The sequence below is a fragment of the Nicotiana attenuata genome, unplaced genomic scaffold (genome assembly GCF_001879085.1).
Source record: "Nicotiana attenuata strain UT unplaced genomic scaffold, NIATTr2, whole genome shotgun sequence".
Classification (NCBI taxonomy): Eukaryota; Viridiplantae; Streptophyta; class Magnoliopsida; order Solanales; family Solanaceae; genus Nicotiana; species Nicotiana attenuata.
Window position 1 is genome coordinate 8,357 of NW_017673687.1, and position 24,461 is coordinate 32,817.

A 24,461-nucleotide genomic window follows, 5' to 3' on the forward strand; every position below is an offset into this window, starting at 1 on the left:
GTGAGTCAGCTTGGGCTTCCTTCCATTCAGCAACTCATAGGGGGTTTTGTTCTGGAGAGATCTGATCATGCACCTGTTCACCAAGTAGCAGGCAGTGTTGACAGCTTCAGCCCAGAAGTTCTGTGCAATCCCACTGTCGATCAGCATTGTTCTTGCCATTTCCTTAAGAGTTCTATTCTTCCTTTCCACAACTCCATTTTGCTGGGGAGTTCTTGGGGCTGAGAAGTTGTGAGTAATGCCTTTCTCGTTACAGAATTCATCAAACTTGGCATTGTCAAAGTCTGTTCAATGATCTGATCTAATACATGCTACTCTAGATTCCATCTTCACCTGGATTTTCTTGACAAAGGCTACGAATACTGCAAAGGTTTCATCTTTTGTTCTAAGAAACAGAGTCCAAGTGAATCTAGAGTAGTCGTCCACTATCACAAAGATGTATCTTTTTCCTCCCCTACTTTGCACTCTCATAGGTCCACACAGATCCATATGAAGGAGATCAAGTGGTTTTGAGGTACTAACATCTTTCTTTGACTTCACTTCACATGCTTCCCTCTAGCACAGGCATCACAGACTTTAAGCTCTTTGAACTTTGACATGGGCAGACCACGAACCAGGTCCTTCTGAATCAATTTATTCAGAAGCGAGAAGCTTGCGTGCCCCAGTCTTCTGTTCCACAGTTCATCATCATTATCGATAACTTTCAAGCAACTCAGATCACCACTTTGTAGAGACTCGAAATCAGCAACATAGATGTTCTTGTATCTTTTGGCCAGAAGTACCACTTCACCAGTTACCAGATTTGTAACTGTGCATATCTTGGACAAGAAGTCCACCTTATTTCCTTTATCACAAATCTGAGAAACACTCAGGAGACTGTACCTAAGACCATTTACACAGTACACATTCTTAATTGGGTGAGTGAGTGATTTCCCGCCTTTCCCAACTCCGAGAATGTACCCCTTTTTCCCATTGCCAAAGGATACACTCCCTCCTTGCAGGGCTTTTGGTGAAAGAAAGTCCATGGTGTTCCCAGTCATGTGCTTTGAACATCCACTATCCATGAACCATTGTTGACTGCTTCCTCTCACTGTTCCCTGCACAAGGAAATCAAGAGTTAGTTTTAGGAGCCCAAGAGGATGAATAAGAGCTCTCTTGGTCCATGCAGGTAACATGCATTTTTTATGGGTGGCACCTGGTCCCTTTTTAGTAGTTACCTTTACAGCAAACACTTTGTTTTTCTGAAGAGACTGGACCCTGGCTTGGCAATTTTCCTTGAAATGCCCATTGTTCCCACAGTGGGTACACAACCAATTATCTGGTACGGTAACATACTTGCTATGGGAGTTGTAAGGAGTTCTCTCCCTTTGAAACCCTATTCCCTGCCTGTTTCCACCATTATTAACATACATGGCAGTAATAGCTTCCGAGGACCAGGTCCTCTTAAGGGACTTTTCAAGATCATTTTTTACTCTTTCCAGTTCAGTTTGGAGAAGTTTGTTTTTCTCAAGTTCAACACACAAACTAGTTCTCGCAGCTTTCAACTCGTTTTCAAGCTTAATGTGTGCCTCACAAGCTACCTCTTTTCCTTTTTCAAAATTTTCAGGCCTACACTCAGTTCCTAGTTCCTCTATAGTTTCCATCAAGTCTGCAATTACTATTAAGAGATCATCTCTCTCATCCTCAATTGCAGTCACTCTCTTCACTAAAGCATCCTTATCTTTACTTAAATTCTCAATGGTTTCTTTTAAGTCAACGGTTATGACGAGTGTCTGGCGTGTGTATAAATTAAACTCGTACTCTGTCAAATTATAGTATAGAAAGAATTCGAACCCACAGAGATTGGTTTATCTATTCTACAGACGTTTCTTGTTTTAATTACTATTTGAGAAAATCAGAAAGAGTTGAGTTGTAAATTAACTAACTAAAAATGCATAAATAGAGCAGTAGAAAATATTTTGTTTTTCACAAATATAATAAAAGGTGTTGGAATCTTGACTTCACTTAATATTTCTATTATATAGTAGAATTATTATTCTTCAATTTCTATTTCTCAAAAAGGTATAAATGCCTCTCACGATTACAAATATATATTATTACTCAAGTTGAATAATTAATTGCACTCCTCTCGGTTATACAAATTAATCTTCAAAATAGTAATACTAAAGAACCAGAAATATATGATTGAACTAAAATATGCTCTTGATAGTAAGTCCCTTTCGGTTACCCTGCTTGTTATAACTTATTATTACACCATTCGCCTCTCTCGATTACAAATAAGTGTAAAATTAATTATAACATAAAAGAGATAGATGTTACTGAATAAATATTAACATTTATCAATACTACATTTAACTATATTATTTCTTCCGCCTCTCTCGATTACAGAGTTAATAAACAGTTAATATGTAGTATAAGATAGATAGATGATAATAAATTAAATAACGTCTAACTGTAAAAGCAGATAAAAGTTAAATAAATTCTAGCTCAAGCATGTGAATTTGAGGAATAATATCTACTATTATATAGAAATATTAAGATCCGTCTTTCTCCCAACACAAGAAAAGTTACTCCATACTGGAACTAGTACTAACAATGGAAATATTCTTGTCCATTAAATAAGAAAATAGAAAGAAATATTCAAGAAGAATAATTCCCCCTATTTAATTAAAAGAAGGAACTAGAGTAATTTCCTACACTGAAATTTATTTAGAAACAACAACTAAACCACTATTGTGATTTAAAAGAAAAGATAACTCGATACTAGTAAAAGAAATAAAACAGAGAAGCTTATTAAGAATTTGGATTCAGACTTCTAGCTCTAAGCTTTCTCTCTACTGTGATCCTTTCTCTGATCGGGCAACATCTTCTTATACAGGAAAGTTTCATGATGACTTCTGGATTTGGTACTAGATTTCCATGGCAAATCTAGATTTTGCATTTGCAGATATGAGAATTCGTCATTATAAGTTTAGATTTCGTCGATTTCATCATGGCAAATCTAGATTTTGCAGTTGCAGATATGAGAATTTGAATTCTCGATTTGGTGCTAGATTTCAATGGCAAATCAAGATTTTGAAATTGCAGAGATGAGAATTCTGCAATTCTAAGTTTAGATTTCATCATGGCAAATCGAGACTTGGTGCATTGTCACGGCAGTAATGAATCGTAGCTCNACTTTAGCTGCTGTCCTTCTTTCTCCATAGTGTCCTCCTGCAGCCCCATCATGGCAGTGACTTAAGATGTTGTTCATTTCTGTCTCCGGTACACATCTCCTAATTATGTCATCTGCACAAAATTTAAACAAGTAAGGATCTTCCCAGTAATAATGTCTTGCTTCTTTTTTAAGTTTTTTCTTTTGTTCATAAGAAAAATCTTTTGGAATCCATCCTCCAGCCAAGTAGTTGGCAATATCAGCAAACCAAGGTGGTCGATTTATAACGGTAGTGACTGAAAATATATGTTCATCAGGAAATTCCTCTTTGATATCTTTTATCTCAGTAGGAGGATTTTCCAAACGAGACAAATGATCAGCTACCTGATTCTCCGAACCTTTTTGATCTTTTATTTTAAGATCGAATTCTTGCAAAAGGAGTATCCATCTTAGCAATCTGGGTCTAGCATCTTTCTTTGCTAAGAGGTATTTTAAAGCTGCATGATCAGTATAAATTGTAACCTTTGTTCCTATCAAATAGGAACGAAATTTATCAAACGCAAATAGTACTGCTAGTAGTTCCTTCTCAGTTGTAGCATAATTCTTTTGAGCTTCATTGAGGGTTCTACTTACGTAGTGAATAGGCCTGAAAATCTTGTCTCTTTTTTGTCCCAATATCGCTCCTACTGCTGTATCACTTGCTTCACACATTATTTCAAAAGGCTGGCTCCAGTCAGGAGAAACAACCATTAGAGCATTATTCAATTGTTTCTTGAGAATCTCAAATGCGTTCCTGCAATTATCTGAAAATTCAAACTTCACATCTTTCATCAGTAGGTTAGTCAGAGGTTTTGAGATTTTTGAAAAATCTTTTATAAACCTTCTATAAAAACCTGCATGCCCTAAGAAACTTCTAATTCCTTTAACAGTGGTAGGAGGGGGTAATCCTGCTATAAGATCAATTTTAGCCTTATCAACTTCTATCCCTTTAGCAGAAATTTTATGTCCTAAAACAATTCCCTCTGTTACCATGAAATGACATTTTTCCCAATTAAGAACTAGATTTGTCTCTTCACATCTTTTAAGCACCAGAGTTAAATGACAGAGACAATCTTCAAATGTCTTACCAAAAAGTGTGAAATCATCCATAAATATTTCAAAAAACTTTTCAGTCATATCTGAGAAAATTGCCAACATGCAACGCTGAAATGTAGCAGGAGCATTGCATAGTCCAAATGGCATTCTTCGGTAAGCATACATACCTTGGGGGCATGTGAATGTAGTTTTTTCTTGATCTTCTGGAGCAATTGGTATCTGATTATATCCAGAATATCCGTCAAGAAAACAGTAAAAATCATGGCCTGCAACTCTTTCAAGCATTTGATCAATAAAGGGCAAAGGAAAATGATCTTTCCTTGTGGCATCATTAAGTCGTCTATAATCAATACAGACTCTCCATCCTGTGACTGTTCTAGTAGGTATGAGTTCATTATTTTTATTTTTTATTACTGTCATACCTCCTTTCTTTGGTACTACTTGTACAGGACTTACCCAAGGACTGTCAGATATTGGATAAATGATACCTGCTGCTAGAAGTTTCACCACTTCTTTCTTGACGACCTCCTGCATTGCTGGTTTTAGTCTCCTTTGGGGTTGGACTATTGGCTTATAATCATTCTCCATAAGAATCCTATGCATACAAATAGCTGGACTGATTCCTTTACTGTCAGCTATAGTCCACCCTAAGGCTCTTTTGTGTTTTCTCAGGACTCCAATCAATTAGTCAAAGAAGATGAAATGATTACTGGAAATAATTCAGGTTCAAGAAACACATATTTTAAATGAAAAGGAAGTTCTTTGAGTTCAATTTTTAATTGTACTCCTTCTTGTGAGACTTCCTTATTTTCTGACTCTTTTTCTAGTATTTCAGCTTGTTCTATAATTACGGGGTTATCATCACTTATGGTACCTGACCTAGCCAAACATCTCTCCAATGAATCAGTAATTAACTGATTATCTTTGTATTCATCTACAAGGTCATCTAGTAAGTTAATTTGAAAACAAGATGATGATGACTCATCCCCAGGAAATTTCATCATTTTCTGCATGTCAAAAATCACTCTTTCCTCATCAACTCGCAAAATTAATTGTCCTTGATGGACGTCAATTATTGCTCTTCCTGTTGCAAAAAATGGTCTGCCTAAAATTAATGGTACCTCAGTATTTTCTTCCATTTCAAGTACTATAAAATTTACTTGGAATACAAATTTGTCAACTCTGACAAGGATATTTTCAATAATTCCTTTTGGTTTCTTAGTACTTTGATCAGCTAATTGAAGAGACACACCAGTATCCTTCATTTCACCAAGTTCTAATTTCCTGAAAATTGAAAAAGGCGTTAGATTTAATGAAGCACCTGAATCACATAACGCCTTTTCAAAGTGAGTACCTCCCACAGTACAAGGAATTGTAAAACTCCCTGGGTCGCCAAGTTTCTGTTGAAGCTTATTTTGAAGTATAGCACTACATTCCTCTGTAAGCTTAACAACTGAAACTTCTTCCAATTTTCTTTTACTTGACAAAATTTTTTTGAGAAATTTAGCATATGAAGGCATTTGTGTCAAAGCTTCTGTGAAAGGTATGTTAATGTACAGTTGCTTTAAAATATCCAAAAACTTTGAAAACTGTTTGTCAAGATTTTCTCTTTTCATCTTTTAGGGAAAAGGGAGAGGTACAGAGTGAGGATTTGTTATCAATTCATTTTCTTGTACATTTTCCCTTTATTCTTTTGTTCTTTTGCAAACTTAGATTCTATTTTATTCTCACCTTCATTTACCTTTTCCACTTCTCGTGGCTTTCCTTCTCTATCTGCATATGGATCATCAAGAGATTTACCTGATCGTAGAGAGATGGCTTTGAGGTGTTCTTTTGGGTTTTTCTCAGTGTTTCTTGGTAGAGCACCTTGAATTTGTCCAGACATGAGGGTCGCTAATTGGCTTACCTGAATTTCCAAATTCTTGATAGCTGAATGTTGACTTTCAACCTTCTCGTCAGTAGCCTTAATGAATTTGTACATCAGGTCTTCAAGGCTTTGTTGATGAGCTCTTTGAGGCTGCTGCTGATATTGTTGAAAACTTTGTTGCCCTCTATTTTGATTTTGAAAACCAGGTGGTCCCTGTACCTGCTGCTTTTGATTAAAAAATCTTTGAGGATTTTCAGCACCATTAAGATTACTCCATTGAAATCCTGGATGTTTTTGTGCCATGGGACTACCAAATGAGTAATTATTTCTATAACCAATCATATTTACCTGTTCTTCATTTTGCGTTGAAGCTTGACATTCATGATTCGGATGATTACCTTGACAAACATCACAATTCTCAAGTTGGGATGATGAGTGAGCACCTACCTGAAAAGCCTCCACTTTTTGTGTTAAAGTCGCAATTTGTTGTGTCAATGAATTCAAAGCTTCAACTTGATTTACTCCTGCCGTTTTTTTGATAATCATTCTGTCTGAGGGCCATTGAATAGCATTTTCCGAAATTTCATTAAGCAATTGCATTGCTTGTGTAGTAGTTTTTTCCATTATTGATCCTCCTGATGCTGCATCAATTACATTTCTAGCAGAGGGTTTAAGACCGTGATAGAAAATATATAAAATGTCAGGGTCTTGGATACCATGATGTGGGCATTTTCTTAACATTGCTGCTAATCTTTCCCATGCCTGGTATACAGATTCAGAATCTGTCTGCATAAAATTATTGATTTCTTGCTTCATTTTAAATATTTTTGCAGGTGAAAAATATTTATTAAGAAATTTTTGGGTCATTTGGTCCCATGTTGTAATGGAACCTCTTGGTAGACTTCGTAACCATGTTTTGGCTTCACCTTTTAGTGAAAAAGAAGAAAGCCGCAACCTAATAGCATCGGTTGTGACTCCATTATACCTGCAAGTTTCAACTAATTCAAGAAAATCAATTAAATGGGTGTGAGGATCTTCACTCGCATCACCAGTAAACTAACATGACTGTTGAATGGTTTGAATCAAGCCTGTGCGGATTTCAAAGTTGTTTGCTGCAATTGGTGGTCTCCTCACACTTGATTCTCCTTCAAAATGATCTGGCCTTGCATAATCTCTAAGTATTCTATCACGTCGTGGTGCAAACTCATCAAACTGTTCTTCTACTTGATGTGGCGGGAGTTGGTTATTGAGTTCTTCGTTCTCCATTTCTTCACAAGCTATACTTTGAGGAGATGATGTTTGTCCTTTCCTACGCAATCGAAGAGATTTTTTAATTTCTGGATCGTAATTCGCCAACTCTTTTGTAGAAGAGCGGGTCATAAACTACCTGAAATCCTTAAAGCAAAGTTTTCTTTTTGTTGAAAGAAAATCAAACTTAGTTCCTAAAATAGTAGTGGTGACACCAAAAAGAAAAAAAATATATAAAAATTGAAATAGTAGTAGTACTTAATATAATTAGTGATACTAATTAAAAACAGAAAATAAAGTATTTTTTTTATAATGAAAAGAGCTATATGATCCTAGAAACAATAGTAGATACTGTAGAGTAAAATAAAAATTAAAAAGATGAAGAAAGAAAATGATACGAAAACAGTAAGTAGTATTATTGTTAATAAGAGAAAACTAAAAAAAAACGTTGCTAGTATTAATAGTTACAGTAGAAACCAAAAAGAAAAAGAGAGATAATAATAATTATTATTATTATTATTATAATATTAAGTTCCCAAATTAGTAACAAAATAATTAATCTGAAGTAGATGTTGCCAATCCCCGGCAACGGCGCCAAAAATTTGACGAGTGTCTGGCGTGTGTATAAATTAAACTCGTACTCTGTCAAATTATAGTATAGAAAGATGTCGAACCCACAGAGATTAGTTTATCTATTCTACAGAAGTTTCTTGTTTTAATTACTATTTGAGAAAATCAGAAAGAGTTGAGTTGTAAATTAACTAACTAAAAATGCATAAATAGAGCAGTAGAAAATATTTTATTTTTCACAAATATAATAAAAGGTGTTGGGATCTTGACTTCACTTAATATTTCTATTATATAGTAGAATTATTATTCTTCAATTTCTATTTCTCAAAAAGGTATAAATGCCTCTCACGATTACAAATATATATTATTACTCAAGTTGAATAATTAATTGCACTCTTCTCGGTTATACAAATTAATCTTCAAAATAGTAATACTAAAGAACCAGAAATATATGATTGAACTAAAATATGCTCTTGATAGTAAGTCCCTTTCGGTTACCCTGCTTGTTATAACTTATTATTACACCATTCGCCTCTCTCGATTACAAATAAGTGTAAAATTAATTATAACATAAAAGAGATAAATGTTACTGAATAAATATTAACATTTATCAATACTACATTTAACTATATTATTTCTTCCGCCTCTCTCGATTACAAAATTAATAAACAGTTAATATGTAGTATAAGATAGATAGATGATAATAAATTAAATAATGTCTAACTGTAAAAGCAGATAAAAGTTAAATAAATTCTAGCTCAAGCATGTGAATTTGAGGAATAATATCTACTATTATATAGAAATATTAAGATCCGTCTTTCTCCCAACACAAGAAAAGTTACTCCATACTGGAACTAGTACTAACAGTGGAAATATTCTTGTCCATTAAATAAGAAAATAGAAAGAAATATTCAAGAAGAATAATTCCCCCTATTTAATTAAAAGCAGGAACTAGAGTAATTTCCTACACTGAAATTTATTTAGAAACAACAACTAAATCACTATTGTGATTTAAAAGAAAAGATAACTCGATACTAGTAAAGAAATAAAACAGAGAAGCTTATTAAGAATTTGGATTCAGACTTCTAGCTCTAAGCTTTCTCTCTACTGTGATCCTTTCTCTGATCGGGCAACATCTTCTTATATAGGAAAGTTTCATGATGACTTCTGGATTTGGTACTAGATTTCCATGGCAAATCTAGATTTTGCATTTGCAGATATGAGAATTTGTCATTATAAGTTTAGATTTCGTCGATTTCATCATGTCAAATCTAGATTTTGCAGTTGCAGATATGTGAATTTGAATCTCGATTTGGTGCTAGATTTCAATGGCAAATCAAGATTTTGAAATTGCAGAGATGAGAATTCTGCAATTCTAAGTTTAGATTTCATCATGGCAAATCGAGACTTGGTGCATTGTCACGGCAGTAATGAATCGTAGCTCGATTTCACATTTCTTTGTTGTATTTTTCTTCATATTGCGCACAATAATTCTTCTATAATTATTCCTGCAAAATAAAGTTAAAAATATGGAAGAAACATAATAATTTATATGTTTTTATGAGATAAATTATGTGGTTAACATCTGGTAAAATGCACTTATCAGGCTATAACCACCAAATCATCTCTTTCATTCTCTACAGTAGCAATTTTTCCAGTTAAAACCATTTTTTCATTCTCCAAATTGCTTATGGTTTCCTTTAGATCAACTACACATACTACCAAGTCATCTCTGGTTTGTTTAGCTTCTCCTAGTTCTAAGGTCAAGGCATCTTTATCTTCTACCAGACTATGATAGGCATCAATTAGTACATTTACTAATGACATGAGTTTCTTAGGGGAGTAGGATTTCAGATTTCTCTGAACATCCCTGAAGTTTACCTCATCATTGTCATCATCTTCATCATCATCTGATTGTGCCATCAAAGCGAATATTGAATCGTATTCATTTCTTTCACTTTCAACTGCCATCATGGAACTATCACCTGCATCAGTTTCTCCTTCAGACTCGCTTGAGGAATCTCCCCATGCTGCAAGAGCTTGCTTCACAACGTTGTCGGTGACATTCTTCCTTTTGAAGAGTTTTTCAGGAACCGGGTTCCTTTTGGCTGCTTTATCAGGGTTGTACTTGAAGTGTTCTTGCTTCAGGAGAGGACAATCTTTGATGAAATGCCCTGGCTTTCCACACTTATGAAAGAGATCAAAATTCTTTGGTCTGCTAGTGGTGCCCCTTTTTGGTATTCCTCCATTTCTTCTGACCATCTTCTGAAACCTTTTGGTTAAGTAAGCCATGTCACTGTTCTCCTCACTTGAGTCATTTCCTTCAGCTTTGAGTACCAGGTTCTTTTCCTTCTTTGGTTCTCTTCTTTCACTATCCTTCTTCTTCTTCATTTCGTAAGTTTTGAGATTTCCAACTAGCTCATCTATAGTTAGGGCCTGCAGATCCTTTGCCTCAGTAATGGCATTTACTTTACTCTCCCACGAACTAGGCAGAACACTGAGAATTTTTCTCGCAAGCTTGTTCCTAGGAATAATTTCACCGAGCGAGTGTAGCTCATTTATGATGGAGGTGAATCTTGTGTGCATGTCTTGAATAGATTCATCGTCTTTCATCCTGAAGAGCTCATACTCAGTGGTGAGCATATCAATATTAGATTGCTTTACTTGAGTGGTTCCCTCATGTGCTGTTTGCAAAGCTTCCCATATTTCCTTGGAGGATTGACAAGCTGAGATCATGTTATATTCATCAGGTCCTATACCACACACCAAAATTTTCTTGGCACGAAAATGTTTCTCCACAGCTTTCCTATCTGCATCGTTGTATTCTTTTCTGGTCTTTGGCATCGTCTCCGAAGGATCTCCGACCTTCTTTGTTGGGACATAAGGACCATCACATATAACATCCCATAGCTCAGAATCTTCTGCCATGATAAAGTCATGCATTCTTGTCTTCCACCACCCATAGTATTGCCCATTGAACCTGGGTGGTCTATACGTAGACTGATCTTTTTCAAAATTTGGTGGAGCAGCCATAAGGATCCTTCCTAGGTGTTAGCCTGATAGGAAGAACCTACTCTGATACTAATTGATAGTTTATATGAGTCCACCAAACTATAGAAAGACCAGGTCTTTTGAGTTTCTACTGAGAACACTAATGAAACAGTAAGTAAGTAAGACAGGGAGTTTTACGTGGAAAAATCCCTGCTCAAGGGAATAAAAAATCACGATGTACACTGGTAGGATTTCAACTTCACTATGAGCAACTTTTAGATTACAACCTATGCAATCTAGGAATTAAACTCTTAATCCCTTACTAACTTGTAATACACCTATTACAAGCCACTTTGCAATACACCTATTACAAAGACTTCAACTCATGACTAACTCTAGTCACGACACAAACACTAAGGGTTTATGGTTTTACTAGGGGGTTCCTAAACAACGCTTCTAGCTAAGCAAATTAGGAATTACAATGAAGAACAATTACAAAGTTTCAACTCAACTAAGGAAAATAAGATACTAGATTTAGGAACTGGTCCGTAGTAGTGTTAAACTTTGTTCTTGATGCACTTGAGAATTGAATGCTCGGATATCAGACAGCTTGAATGCTTGACGTGAATTCTCAAGTGTTCAAGTGATATTTTGTTGTAATACTCTTGTTAATACAACTTGGATGACATCACTTGAATGATGTAATCACTTGGTTGGTCAAAGGACAAGTGACTGCAGAACTGCGCTGCACGGTTTCTGTGTACAGTGCAGGCAGTCACTTTCCAGCTGTACACAGTTGACTTCGTACTGCTGTCAGGGAACACAAGGGATCAGGTCCCTGTGTTGGTTCTCTATCATCTGAAGTTCTAGCAACAAGTCCAATAACATAATACAGACCTACTCGAGACCTCAAATCACACATAACAACATCGAAATGACGAATCACACCTCAATCCAAAAATAAATGAACTTGAAACTTCAAATTCCACAACCGATGCCGAAACCTATCAAATCACGTCCGATTGACCTCAAGTTTTGAACACAAGTCACATTTGACATTACGGACCTGATCCAACTCCGGAATCGGAATCCGACCCCGATATCAAAATGTCCACTCCCGATCATACTTTTCAAAATTCCATCTTTCGCCATTTCAAGCCAAATTCCACTACAGACCTCCAAATCACAATCCGGACGCGCTCCTAAGTCCAAAATACCCAACGGAGATAACGGAACCATCAAAAATCCAATCCAAGGTCAAATACTAAAAAGTCAAACTTGGTCAAACCTTTCAATTTTAAAGCTTCTAGCTGAGAATCATTCTTCCAAATCAATTTCGAATAACATGAAAACAAAAACCGACAGTTCACATAAGTCATAATACATCATACGGAACTACTCATGCCCTCAAACAACCGAGCGAAGTGCAATTGCTCAAAACGACCGGTCGGGTCGTTACTAGGTTGGTACTGTACCAAGGATAGTCTCTTGGTACTTAAAGACCTAGGTATCTTATTGGCAATTCACCTTTTGAGAATCCCAGTAGATCATTGATCTATTGATGCACTGTTGTATTTACCCCACCAAAGTATAGCGAACTTTTGCTTACATTAGTAACCAGGCTTGAGGCTTGTGAGAATTGCTGAAAGCAAGCAAATAGGTACTTAACAGAGCTTAAGTCCCCTCTATAGAACAATAATAAATCATCAGCAAAGTCTAGCTGCACCACCAGTATCTTTTTACACCTAGGATGGTATTTGAACTCAACTTTATTCTTCAATCTTTTCAGTAATCTACTCAAGTAATCCATAGCTAGCACAAAAAGAAATGGGGACATTGGGTCACCTTGCCTCAACCCTTTTTTTTGCTTCAAAAGGCTTGGTTGAACAGCCATTAATGTTGATTGAGTAGGTTACTGTACTAAGACATATCATAATCCACTTAATGAAAGTGGCTGGGAACTTTAGCTCAGTCAATATTTGTTTTAAGAAGGATCACTCCAAAGTATCATATGCCTTCTACATGTCTATCTTTAGCATGCACCTTGGGGATATTCCACTCCTATTTTATCCTTTTACCAGTTCATGGCTAAGGATTATGTTACCTGTGATGACTCTCCCAGGTACAAAAGCTTCCTGACTGTGGTCCACTAAGTGATCCATCACCTTCTATAGCTTGCTAGTAATAACTTCGGGGATGATCTTGTATAATCATGTGCAACATGAGATAGGCCTGTATTCTTTCACTTTCGAGGGTTGTTTCACCTTTTGGGATAAGTGTTACAGTAGTACAATTTACTGGCCTGTGCATTTCACCTATTTCAAAGAAGTCCATGACAACATTGGTAACATCATTGCCTATAATATGCTAAGCCTTTTTAAAAAAAACAAGGAATTAAACCCATCACAACCAGGTGCTTTATGGCTATCATTCCCCTGAACTGCTACGACAATCTCTTCCTTGGTCACAAGGGCAATTAATCGAAGTTGTTGCTCCCTGTTGAGCACCTTACCTTCTTGCATTACTGTAGGATCAATACTAGGTAACTGGTTCCTTGCACTTCCTAACAGTTGTTTATAAAACCTTAGTATCTCTTTCTCTATTGTTTCCTCTGTCTGCACAATCACCCCATCCTCTATCATAGGGCTGCTTATGTGGTTCTGAGCTTCTCTATTTTTTACACAGGCATGGAAGAAAGCTGTATTCGAGTCAACCAGTTTTAGCCATTGTACTCTGGACTTCTGCCTAACAATGCCCTCCTCTATAGCAAACCATTTCCCTAATTGCGGTTTTAGGCTTTTCTCTTCTTTAAATAACCGACAATGCTGGTTGTAGGTTCTCATTTGTTCTTGTAGGTCATGCAATTGTTCCCTTGCTCTGTTGACTTTTTCTACTAGTCCATTATATTGGCCTTGAGATAACTGTTTCATTCCTTGTTTCACTGCTTGCAGTTGCTTATATACTTGTTGTAGTGTAGTACTTTGTCCTGCATCTCCCTAATGTTCCTCTACTCTTGTTGAGAATTTCTGATGGTCTTCCAGGTAATTGTAAAATTTGAAAGGCTTTGCCCTCTTCCTTTGCCTTGTGCATATATTGACACAGAGGGGAGAGCGATTTGAGAATAAGGGATCAAGAATGATAGCTTCAACCTGTGGCCATCTGTGCGTCCATTCCGGATTCCCTAAGGCCCTATCTATTCTACTATACACCTGGTTATTTGTCCAAGTAAAGTCTCGACCAACTGTTTTAAGTTCAGTAATAGAGCCATCCTGCATAAACTCATTGAAGTCTCTGATTTCTGATTCTTGGACTGGGTTCCCATTCAATCTGTCATCAATGTTAGTTATAACATTGAAATCTCCCATCAGTAGCCATGGTCCCTGTTGCATTCCTACGTATCCTCTTAATTCCTGCCATAATGCCTTTCTATCATTGATAGTATGTAGCCCATAAACTGCAGTTAGACTGAACTCCACACGAGTTGTTTTCACCATCCCATGTATATATTGTGTACTATTAGCAATATGACTGAAGTCACATTGGATTGGATCCCACAGTACCCAAATTTTCCCTTCCCATTACTTTGATAACTGCTACACCATTTCCATGTCTTAGCTATCTTCTTGACTATAGGTAGTGCATATTGCTCCTGGACTTTGTGTTCAATTATTGCCAGAATACCAACCTTATTCATCATAATAAACTGCCCCAATTTCTTTTGCCTATATACCTTATTCACTCCTCTAACATTCCATGTTACTATCTTCATCATAATGGAGGAAATGATTGGGGATTCAGAACTTCTACATGATCAACTTTCTCCTTTGCAAGTTCTGCATTTGCCTAAACTGCTTGGGTCCTTGAGCAATCAAACCCATTGGTAGTAGTAAGAGAATTATCGGTTGAAGATGAGGCTCCTTTACTTGTTGATATTCCCTTTGCTATTACCAATCTGCATTAGCCCTCTGTTTCCCTGTGTCCTGCCTTTCATTAGTGATTTGCATCACATGTGAGATTTGACTAGGGTCATTGATGTGCGACACTTGCAATGCTTGTCTTTGTTGCCATATTGCCTTTACTACCTTTGGCTTCTGCTGCTTCTCTTTGATCGGTAGCTCAACTTGCTTCTGTTTTGAATCTGTCTGGACTTGTCTATGATTGTTCTGATTGTTTATTGGCTCCTGTTGGCAGCTATGTCCTACTTGGAGGCAAGTGTGACAGTATAATGGTTTCCAATCATACTCAATTGGTTGACTGAACATCTTGCCATTTGGATCCTGCACTTTCACACTTGCTGGTAATTCCTTTGTGACATAATTTCCACTAGGATCCTAGCATATGATATGCGATCCACCCCTGACGTACAAGCATCAGTAAACAGGGGTCTACCCAGTCCACTTCCTATTCTACTAAGTGTCTTCAAAACCCAGCAATTTAAAGGTAGGTTAGGCAATTGAACCCACAAGGGAATGGTACGCAGAACTTCATCTCCTAGGTTAAATTCAGGTGACCATAGTTTGACAATTACAGGTTTGCTGTTAGTAGAATAAGGCCCAGAGTAAAAAACTGCATCCCTGTCTATAAGATTAGCAAACTGGATGACAAAGTAATCATCGTTGTGATAGTATACCTTTGATTTTGCAGCAAAGTTCCAGTTCATTGCAATAAATCTTCCCACAGCTCCAATTGACGGAGAGTCGCCCACCACATATAAGATCAGTGCCCTATTCCATTTCTCTATTTCTTCCGCAAGCTCTTCCTTTTGCAATTGGACTACCCGTTCCCCATCAATCATCACTAGTGGGATGTATGTTAGGCTAATTCCCTTCGCTGCCAATTTGTTACCAATTAGGAGATTTGACCATGTCCCCCCCCCCCTCCCTCCCGATTTCAACGGGCTATTCAAAGAGTTGATGGTACCACCTTTTGATTTTCAATAGCCTCTAGTTTTTCCACCATCGCCGCCTTGAGCTTCCCTCCATTCATAGGGTTCTGCTCACTTTGAGCTCCAGTTGGGATTCCTCCTCCAGACTGGTTAGGCACATTAGTCGGCATACTTCCTAATACGGGACTCTGATTTGGTGTTTTCAATAGTTGACTTGATGGATTCCCCCCCCCCCTCATAGGGCTTAAATTGGGGATTTTGACTGCCGTTATCATCGTCGGAGAGACTATATTGGCTACTAATCGCAACTTTTCTGTTTTCTGCTTCTTATTCCCATTTCGTGCTGGCCTTCCTCTTGGCATTTCCGATCGCCGCTGTCAGTAGTGCATAGTGCACCCTTTGATGCTAGAGAGAAGCTAGAGAGGAATTTTTTTTGACTGAATATATTACTATTATTGTTGTTATTCTGTAATCACACGTCATGTTATTATTGGTGTGTGACTACACTTGCTCAGAAAAAGTGGCCAAATATTAAAGAAATGTGTATTAGCTACACTTTAGAAAAATTAAGTATATAAAATAATTTTTATTGGAGAAAAATATGTCATAGGATTTGGCTATACGTTTCGGAGATAAACTATATATCTGCCTTTATGAAATGAATTAGTGTGACATCAGAAATCCAGAAACCTGTAAATTCAAAAAAGTTGCGTATCTGTCCTGAATAAATTGCATTGCACCAGATTGATGCCCATTCCTTACTTTGGTCCCACCGTAAGCATCTCCTCCAGTAGGGCTTTAAATATCTCCACGTGTTGACCAAAATTTAACGGACCAGATTAATTTTATTAACCAAAACCTTCTAACCATGGTTAGACTGTACTATTACTGCACCAAACAGTAGAAGCGGTCGCACTTCCGATTGGCGAAGTCTCAAATCCTGCCGGAATAGTGCCTGTAAATACTCTTCTTTTTTATTTTCGGAAATTGATTAGATCCAAAAGATTCTAAATAACAAAAACTCAAAGATCAAATTGAGGGAAACGAGAAACTTAGTCAGCCTGTTTCGGTTGACCCATGAATTGACTTGGTGGATGGCGGCTTTTCTATGGAGAAGAGAGCGAAATGGAAGTGAGTTTATCTTTCGGCGGAGAAGGATGGCTCGCAGGTGGTGCTGGTTGAGTTCATTACAATTAACATATGAGATAGACGATAGGGAGATTGAGAACAATACGGTGGTGGTGGAGGAGAAGTGAGAGAACAACTCATTAAGCTGCACAATTAACAATATGCAGGCAATTTTTGCCTCGTCAAGACCAAAAAGGTACAACTTTCTCTGCTTTTAGTACAACCGCCTAAAAGCTTGTTTGGATGGTTGTTATGTATGGGTTCATAATGTATAGTATAACATTGTATTATACTGACTGTATTGTTTTGATGTATATAATGTTTGGATAGATTGTATTGTTTGTCATCGTTTCCACGATGTCATGCGAATAAACTTGCTATATTATAAATAAAAAGTAAGGTACGGGCTAGAATTATTATATAAAAAAGTAGGATAAAGGAAAAAATAAATTAATTTAATAATAAGGAAGGGCAAGATAAGAGAAAAAAATAAGGTAACAATGCTACCACACCAAATCGGTCGTTCCATAAAGTGACACTTTTTCATCGTTACGTAACGGCGGATTTAACGATACGATAAAATAAAACTTAAATAACAATCAAAACAAATATTGTATTTAAAGTAACAATACAATACAATTGAGTAACAACCAATGCCAGTTCCAACTCCAAATAATCACTTTAAAATATATGGGGAAAGGGAAAGAAAGTTGAGGACTTGAGGTCTCCGACACAGTCAAGAATAATCACTTTAAAAAATTGGAACATCTTTCTTAATTTAATCAACCAGAAAGACCAAGTTTACCAACCTAATTAGTCATATACCACTACTAAAGGAAGATAACTAAGCAATTAATTAAATAAGGAGAATGAAAGAAGGGACAAAAGAAGCAGGTTATAATTGAGAAATGAAAAGCTTTTAAGGGGTTGTGCCTAACAGTTAAATGAATGTAAATCATGAGAGATCCTTTAAATTCAAGAGAGCTTCAAAAATAGTAGGTGATTCTTTTCTTAGTGAAGTTACTTGTACTCAATACAATAGTTGAGAAACTAAAGTCATCATTTTGAGGCACTTTTAGTTATAGAGTTCTCTCTGTATCAAAAGCTATCTTGCAATTTGCATCAGAACAAGTTTATTTACTCCAACTTCGGTACATGGCTGATCAGAAAGGCAAAGATCAATCGTCTAATTCTCAGCCTTCACTTGCACTTCTCCCTTGGAAATATGATGTCTTCTTGAATTGTAGTGGTGGTGATACTTCAAAATACTTTGTAGATCAACTATACTTAACACTCCGCCAAGCTGGGTTCAATACATTCAGAACTGATGATGAGGGGGAACATGTTTCCTCTGAAGTAGTCATGAATGCAATTGAAGGATCAATCATTTTTATTATTGTTCTTTCCAAAAACTATGCCTCATCTAGAAGGTGTCTTAATGAGCTTGTACATATCCTTGAGGTCAAGAAGAATTCCAAACGGTTAATTCTTCCTATATTCTATGATATTGACCCTTCTGATGCGCGCAAGCAAACTGGAATCTTCGCTGAAGCCTTTGAAAGGCACGGAACATGTTCTCAATCAGAGCAAAACATTCAACTATGGAGAGCTGCACTCAGTAGAGTTGGTAATTTATCAGGATGGGATCTCAGGCATGTTGCTGAAGGGTAATATTTCCTTTTATTATAATCTCGTTTCTTTGTGACGTTGTATATAGATTTTCATCTTCTTTTTTGGGGAAGGGGGAGACATGTTTAACTCTGACTATCTCATCTAAAATTATGGGCAAAGCCTATGGAAATTCTTTTTGATAACTAGTCTTATGATACGCGCTTTGTGCGTGTATTAGTCGGTATAAAAATAATATGCTTTCATTATAAAATTAAATTTTTTGAAAATATAAGTTACTGAAAATAATAAATATTGATCATATTTAGCTTGCTCAATAAATGAGAAATATGACTTTGAGTTTTGGTGTTTCCGCCAGCTATCGAAGTTATCTAATTGACTTTTTTTGAACTCTTAATATTTATTTCAACATTTTATTTAACCTTTAAATTTTATAATTTAAAGTTTTAGTATTTTTATGCTAATTATATTTTAATTATATGGTAGGAACTCAAATAAGCGCCTACATCAAGTGTACCATACGAGGTTCTTTAATTATGTTTCCAAGTATTACATATTTTTAGGATTTCCTATATATTTCAAATATGGAAAAATTTAGTAATTAAAATTTTAGTTGTTTTTTATTTTCAATATCCTAAATATTAGGAAAAAATTATTAAATGACTATTATGTCTAGTGTAAACTTTATTTTTAAGGGGTAAAAAAGGCGAACGACATTTCACTAAGGGCCTTCGTACTTCTAATGTAGTGTAGATGTGTGACACTAAGAATTGAACTCTGGACCTCTATCTAGTCTAATACCATGTTAAACCGACCTTGTCCAACCGAACTGGACATTCTGAAATTTTGTTGCAATCAGCTCCTCTTGATATAGTTTCTCATAGTCCTCAACAAGCACTCCTATGTGGTTTGAACAAGAGTACTGTTGTGGCAGCCAAGCAGAACACTTTACTGCTCACAAATGGTAGTCCCATATTCATGTCTAGCAACAAACTTCGGAATGTCCAGTTCAGCTGGACAGGGGCGACCAGAGAATGATGAAAAATTGGAAGCTTTTAATTAGCTGTTAGAATGTCCAGTTCTGTACGGCCTTCTTCAACAATTTTGGGATGCGATGCTCAGATGGCAATGAACTTCTTGTATGATCAGCGACTATTTAAGAAAGGTTGAAGGCGTATTTCATTTATTTGATCCCCAAAAAAGAGGAAAGAAGTTACCGGATCAGGCTCTCATGTAGTTAAATGGGTCATATCAATAAAAAATGAATTTTTAATATGACATGGCACGCCAACAGGGAGATAATGACGCTATTGTGGTGCACTTTATTTTCTGAGTGAAAAAGTTATAGTTGGATGAATTTGTTTTTCACTAAAGAAACAAAAATGATGCTTTGCTTCACTTGCAGGTTTGAATCCAAATTTATCCATATTATTAGCGAGGAGGTCTTACAGGAAGTCAAATCTCGAACACCCCTCTATGTTACCAAGCACCCTGTGGCACTTTTTCCCCGTGTTAATCAAATAGAGAAGTTATTGTTCAAAGGACGCTGCGATGATGTTCGTGTGATTGGGATTTACGGCATGGGTGGAATTGGCAAAACAACTCTTGCAAAAGCTGTGTTTAACCAAGTTCTTCAGCATTTTGAGGCAAGTTGCTTTCTTGAAAATGTGAAATCGGAGGCTTCTGAAAGCCCTAATGGATTAGTTCATTTACAAGAGCAACTTCTTCGGACGATTCTTAGGAGAAAGATCAAAGTGCACAATGTGGATGAAGGTATTACATTGATCAAAGAAGGGATCTGGCAGAAAAAGGTTTTCATAGTCCTTGATGATTTGGATGATCAATGCCAGTTAAATGCATTACTTGGAGAACGTGATTGGCTTCGCCCGGGTAGTAGAGTTGTTATAACAACCCAAGACAAGCATTTGCTCAAAGAATTACAAATGAATGAGCAATATGAAGCCATGAAATTGGATCACAAAAGCTCTTTACAACTCTTCACTTTACATGCCTTTAGAAATGCACCACCGGCTGAAGACTATAGTATGCATGTCGATGGCATTGTAACTTACTGTGCAGGAGTTCCACTGGCTCTTCAAGTTCTGGGAGCTTATTTGTCTGATAAAAAGATCGAAGAATGGAAAAATGCCTTGGACAAATTAAAGACGATCCCTTCTAGCGATATTCATACAAAACTGAGAATAATCTTTGATGGACTTCCTGATGATTTTACAAAAGCTGTTTTCCTTGATCTTGCTTGTTTCTTCTTCAAAATCCAGAAGAGTGAGGTAGTAGGAATATTTACAGCTTGCGGTTTCTACCCTGAGGTTGAAATTTGCGAATTGATTGACAAATCTTTGTTAACAATCGATGAAAATAAGCATTTGAACATGCACAATTTGATCCGGGATATGGGACGAGAAATTGTTCATAGCGAATCACCTGATAACCCGGGGAAGCGTAGCAGATTATGGTGCCCTAAAGACATTTCTGATGTACTCATAGGACACAAGGTATCATACCATTCCCTTCAGTTACTTTATAGAGGTTGTTCCTTTCTCAATAATTCTCTTCCCATAGACGCCATTGGTATGTTAATGTTGTTAGGATTTTGTCCTGATTTTCTTATTGTCTGATTTATAGTCACCGAGGTTTGTTTTATTAGCTTCCGTATGACGCCTTGTTATTTTCGATCCCAACAAGAGTAACCCTTGTTCCTTGCTACAGGGCACAAAAGCAGTTGAAGGAATAGTCCTTGAATCTTCAGCATTGAAGGATGTACCTTTTAGTACAAAAGCATTTGAAAAAATGGCCAAGTTAAGACTCCTACACATCAATCATTTGCAGTTATATGGAAGATTTCAGTATCTACCCAAGTCACTAAAATATTTGCATTGGCACTATTGTCCTTTGAAATGCTTGCCATCTGACCTTTGTCTGGAGAATCTTGTCATTCTCAACATGAGTTTTGGCAAATTTAAGGAATCTCAAGCGCCCTTAAAGGTTTGGCACGTGTTCTCAGTACTGCATTTCTGATCTTTTTATAATAAATTAAACGAAGAGGACATCTTGTTACTATCATTCTTACTTGTGTTCTATTTTTGGCAATCAGTATTTCAAGTGTTTGAAGAGCTTGGTGTTCTACAGTTGTGAGGATCTCAAGAAATCCCCAGAGTTTGTTGGTTTACATAGTCTTGAGGAGTTATCATTTGGTTATTGCTCAAATTTAATGGGGTTGGACTCAACAATTGGAGAACTGAAGAGACTTCGTATTTTAAACATAGCTGATTGTAAGAACCTACGAGAACTCCCACGAAGAATCTGTGAGTTAAAATCACTTGAAATCTTATATCTCTATCGCTGCTCAAAACTAGAAGAATTGCCTGACGATTTGGGAAAGTTGGAACGTCTGAAAGAATTGAATGCAGTTGCAACAGCTATCACAAGATTACCTGGTTCTGTTGGACATTTAAAGAACTTGGAGATGCTATTGCTATCACAGGACTTCCTATTGAAAAGACAATCCAAATTTTCGGACATATTCTCAACTTGGTTGCAACCAAAAAGAAGCCATAGTAGAGTGGGATATTTACCTTCTTCATTTTCAAGTTTAAGTGCTTTAAAAGTTTTACAAATTGAGAACTGGAATATGACTGAAGATGATATTCCTTTTTCTCTTGCGAGCTTATCATCTTTACAGAATCTATGTTTTAGCAATAATAAGTTTCATGCTATACATTTCAACCTTTGTGACCTTTCTAGTCTCAAGTATCTAAATTTAAGCGAATGTCCGAATCTTAAAAGTATCCCTGAAATTCCTCCCACTCTTCAGAATCTCAGAGCTTATAAGTGCAAGTCATTAGAGAGACTTCCAAATTTGTCAGGTTTGAAAAGGTTGGAGGAACTGGAATTGTATTGTTGTGAAATGTTGACGGAGATTCAAGGCTTGGAGAACCTTGATTCTGTTAGACGAATAAGTTTATGGAGCTGCAAGAGTTTTGGAAGACTACTCGACGTATCTAACTTGAGTAAATTGAAGAACTTGGATCTTAGTCACTGTGAAAGATTGATAGAGATTCGCGGCTTGGAGAACCTTCATTCCATACGCTACATCAACTTATTCAATTGCAAGGCTCTCAAAAATCCTTTCACTGAAAACTTCTTCAAAGTAAGTATAGAGTTCTACTCTAGATGGAGCTGGTGGGAGGGACTAGGCTGTTGCTGATCCTGCTCTACTAGCTTTGCACTTTCTAGTTTTCAACATTTAAAATCTTTTGAAGAGGTTCATTTTACAGACCCCCCCCCCCCCCCCCTTCTTCCTATAAACTGTGCTTGCCTGAGCCGAGGGTCTCTAGAAACAGCCTTTCTACCTGTATAAGGTAGGGTAAGGTCTGCGTACACACTACCTCCCCAGACCCCACCTGCGGGAATATACTGGACATGTTGTTGTTTGTTTGGTTCATTCTTGTATTTAATCTATCTTATTGTGTTACTTATCATGATGATCATGAAACAGGCCCATTATGAACATGGTAGTGAGCTCCAACTAGGGCTTTGCAACAGCAATGTTCCGAATTGGTTTAGCTACAAAGTAGATGGATGTTCAATGTGCTTCAATATGCCTTTACAGGGGGAGAGTACATTCTTGGGCATGTTTCTTTGGGTTGTTTATGGAACAGTGGATGAAACTAAAAATGTTTATCCTAAAGCCACCATTGTCGATCAAACAAATGGCGTTGAGTTTAACCATCGTCTGTGGACAACCATATCCTTTGCAGAAAATTCGTCCATCCATTACATACCACGAATTTACTTCAAATGTCCGGTTAAAGGCAGAGAAATGATGAGCATTCATATTGAATGCTATGACTTTCCAACTGAAGATTTTGTTAAGAAATGTGGAGTTCATCTGTTATACAAAGACAAGAATGGCCAGGTTCATTCTGTCTGTGAGTTCTTCTCCTAGTTTTGACAGTGAAGATGAAGTGACAATCCAATGTGCTTTAAGAGAGTAAGAGTGGAATTCTGATTCAGCACATCTAGAAGACGATAATAATTTTGTCTATGCATTTAGGGGTCATTTGGTACGCGGGCTAAGGTGGGATAAAGTATGGTACTAAATTTATACTACTATGTTTGGCTGACGATATAAATTTATCACCGTCAATCAAACATAGTATAAACTTTGTCCCAAACTTAATCCAGGATATCTCATCTTATCCCGTCAAACTTGGTATTATTTTATCCTACCTCCTAGGTGAGATAAATTAGTCTAGGAAATGTATTCTGAGATGGTTGATTCAGGAGTTTGCCATTTGTGTGCAGAACAAACTTGTATATATTGAAATTGATGATCCTAAAGAGACTGATAACTTTATGACACAATGTTGGTTCCAGGCAGTAAAAACAGACCATGCTACCTAGTGGTTTATGTGTTATCTATTTCTAAGATTAGCCTTTAGGCTTTTTCATTTATGAGTATCCTTGCTAGGATATCTAGCTGATGTTTGCTGTTAGTTTGGATATTGTTAGCAATCTAGTTTTGACAGTATTGTACTACCACTTGACACTATTCCATAGTCGATCCCGTGGGTATTGATTGGACATCATAATGTACATATGATGGAATGCTGGCTTCTGATAGGAACTTCCCCAGTGTAAGAGTGGACATGCTTAAGACCTACAGGCAAGTGTTATGGCTTTCAAACCCTCTCTTAAATACTCGTTTCGTTCTGGTTTATATAAACCTATTTTCTTTCTGGATCATTCCAAAAAGAAATTCTTTTTTAAATTTGAAAATAATTTAACTTCAACTTCTGACTATATCCTCAATGAGAAACTTTTATAGTCACATAATTACTCAGGCATATTTAACACCACAAATTTCAAAAGATAGT

General features: G+C 36.6%; 1 protein-coding gene across 4 annotated transcripts; it reads left to right on the forward strand.

Annotated features, from left to right (window-relative positions):
* Nucleotides 1–16,435: 16,435 nt before the first annotated feature.
* On the forward strand, nucleotides 16,436–24,211 carry LOC109217035 (TMV resistance protein N-like). Of its 4 annotated transcripts, none has more exons than XM_019381261.1 (6): nucleotides 16,436–17,131; nucleotides 18,183–18,602; nucleotides 19,970–21,077; nucleotides 21,292–21,567; nucleotides 21,677–22,732; nucleotides 23,081–24,211. In XM_019381261.1, exons 1-6 carry the CDS (start codon nucleotides 17,097–17,099, stop codon nucleotides 23,528–23,530), a joined length of 3,345 nt encoding a protein of 1,114 aa, XP_019236806.1. In that variant the 5' UTR covers nucleotides 16,436–17,096; the 3' UTR covers nucleotides 23,531–24,211. The 4 variants fall into 4 exon arrangements, with proteins under 4 accessions (XP_019236806.1, XP_019236807.1, XP_019236808.1 ...); XM_019381262.1 differs by having other exon boundaries at nucleotides 16,437–17,131; nucleotides 18,212–18,602; XM_019381263.1 differs by lacking the exon at nucleotides 18,183–18,602 and having other exon boundaries at nucleotides 16,438–17,131.
* Nucleotides 24,212–24,461: the final 250 nt, after the last annotated feature.

Bases quoted from the DNA above. Each gene is read 5' to 3' on its own strand.
- LOC109217035 (XM_019381260.1), top strand. From the start codon at position 18,091: ATGGCTGATCAGAAAGGCAAAGATCAATCGTCTAATTCTCAGCCTTCA. The intron at 21,078-21,291 runs GTATCATACCAT...TCCTTGCTACAG, and splicing joins ATGTACTCATAGGACACAAG to GGCACAAAAGCAGTTGAAGG. The intron at 21,568-21,676 runs GTTTGGCACGTG...TTTGGCAATCAG, and splicing joins AATCTCAAGCGCCCTTAAAG to TATTTCAAGTGTTTGAAGAG.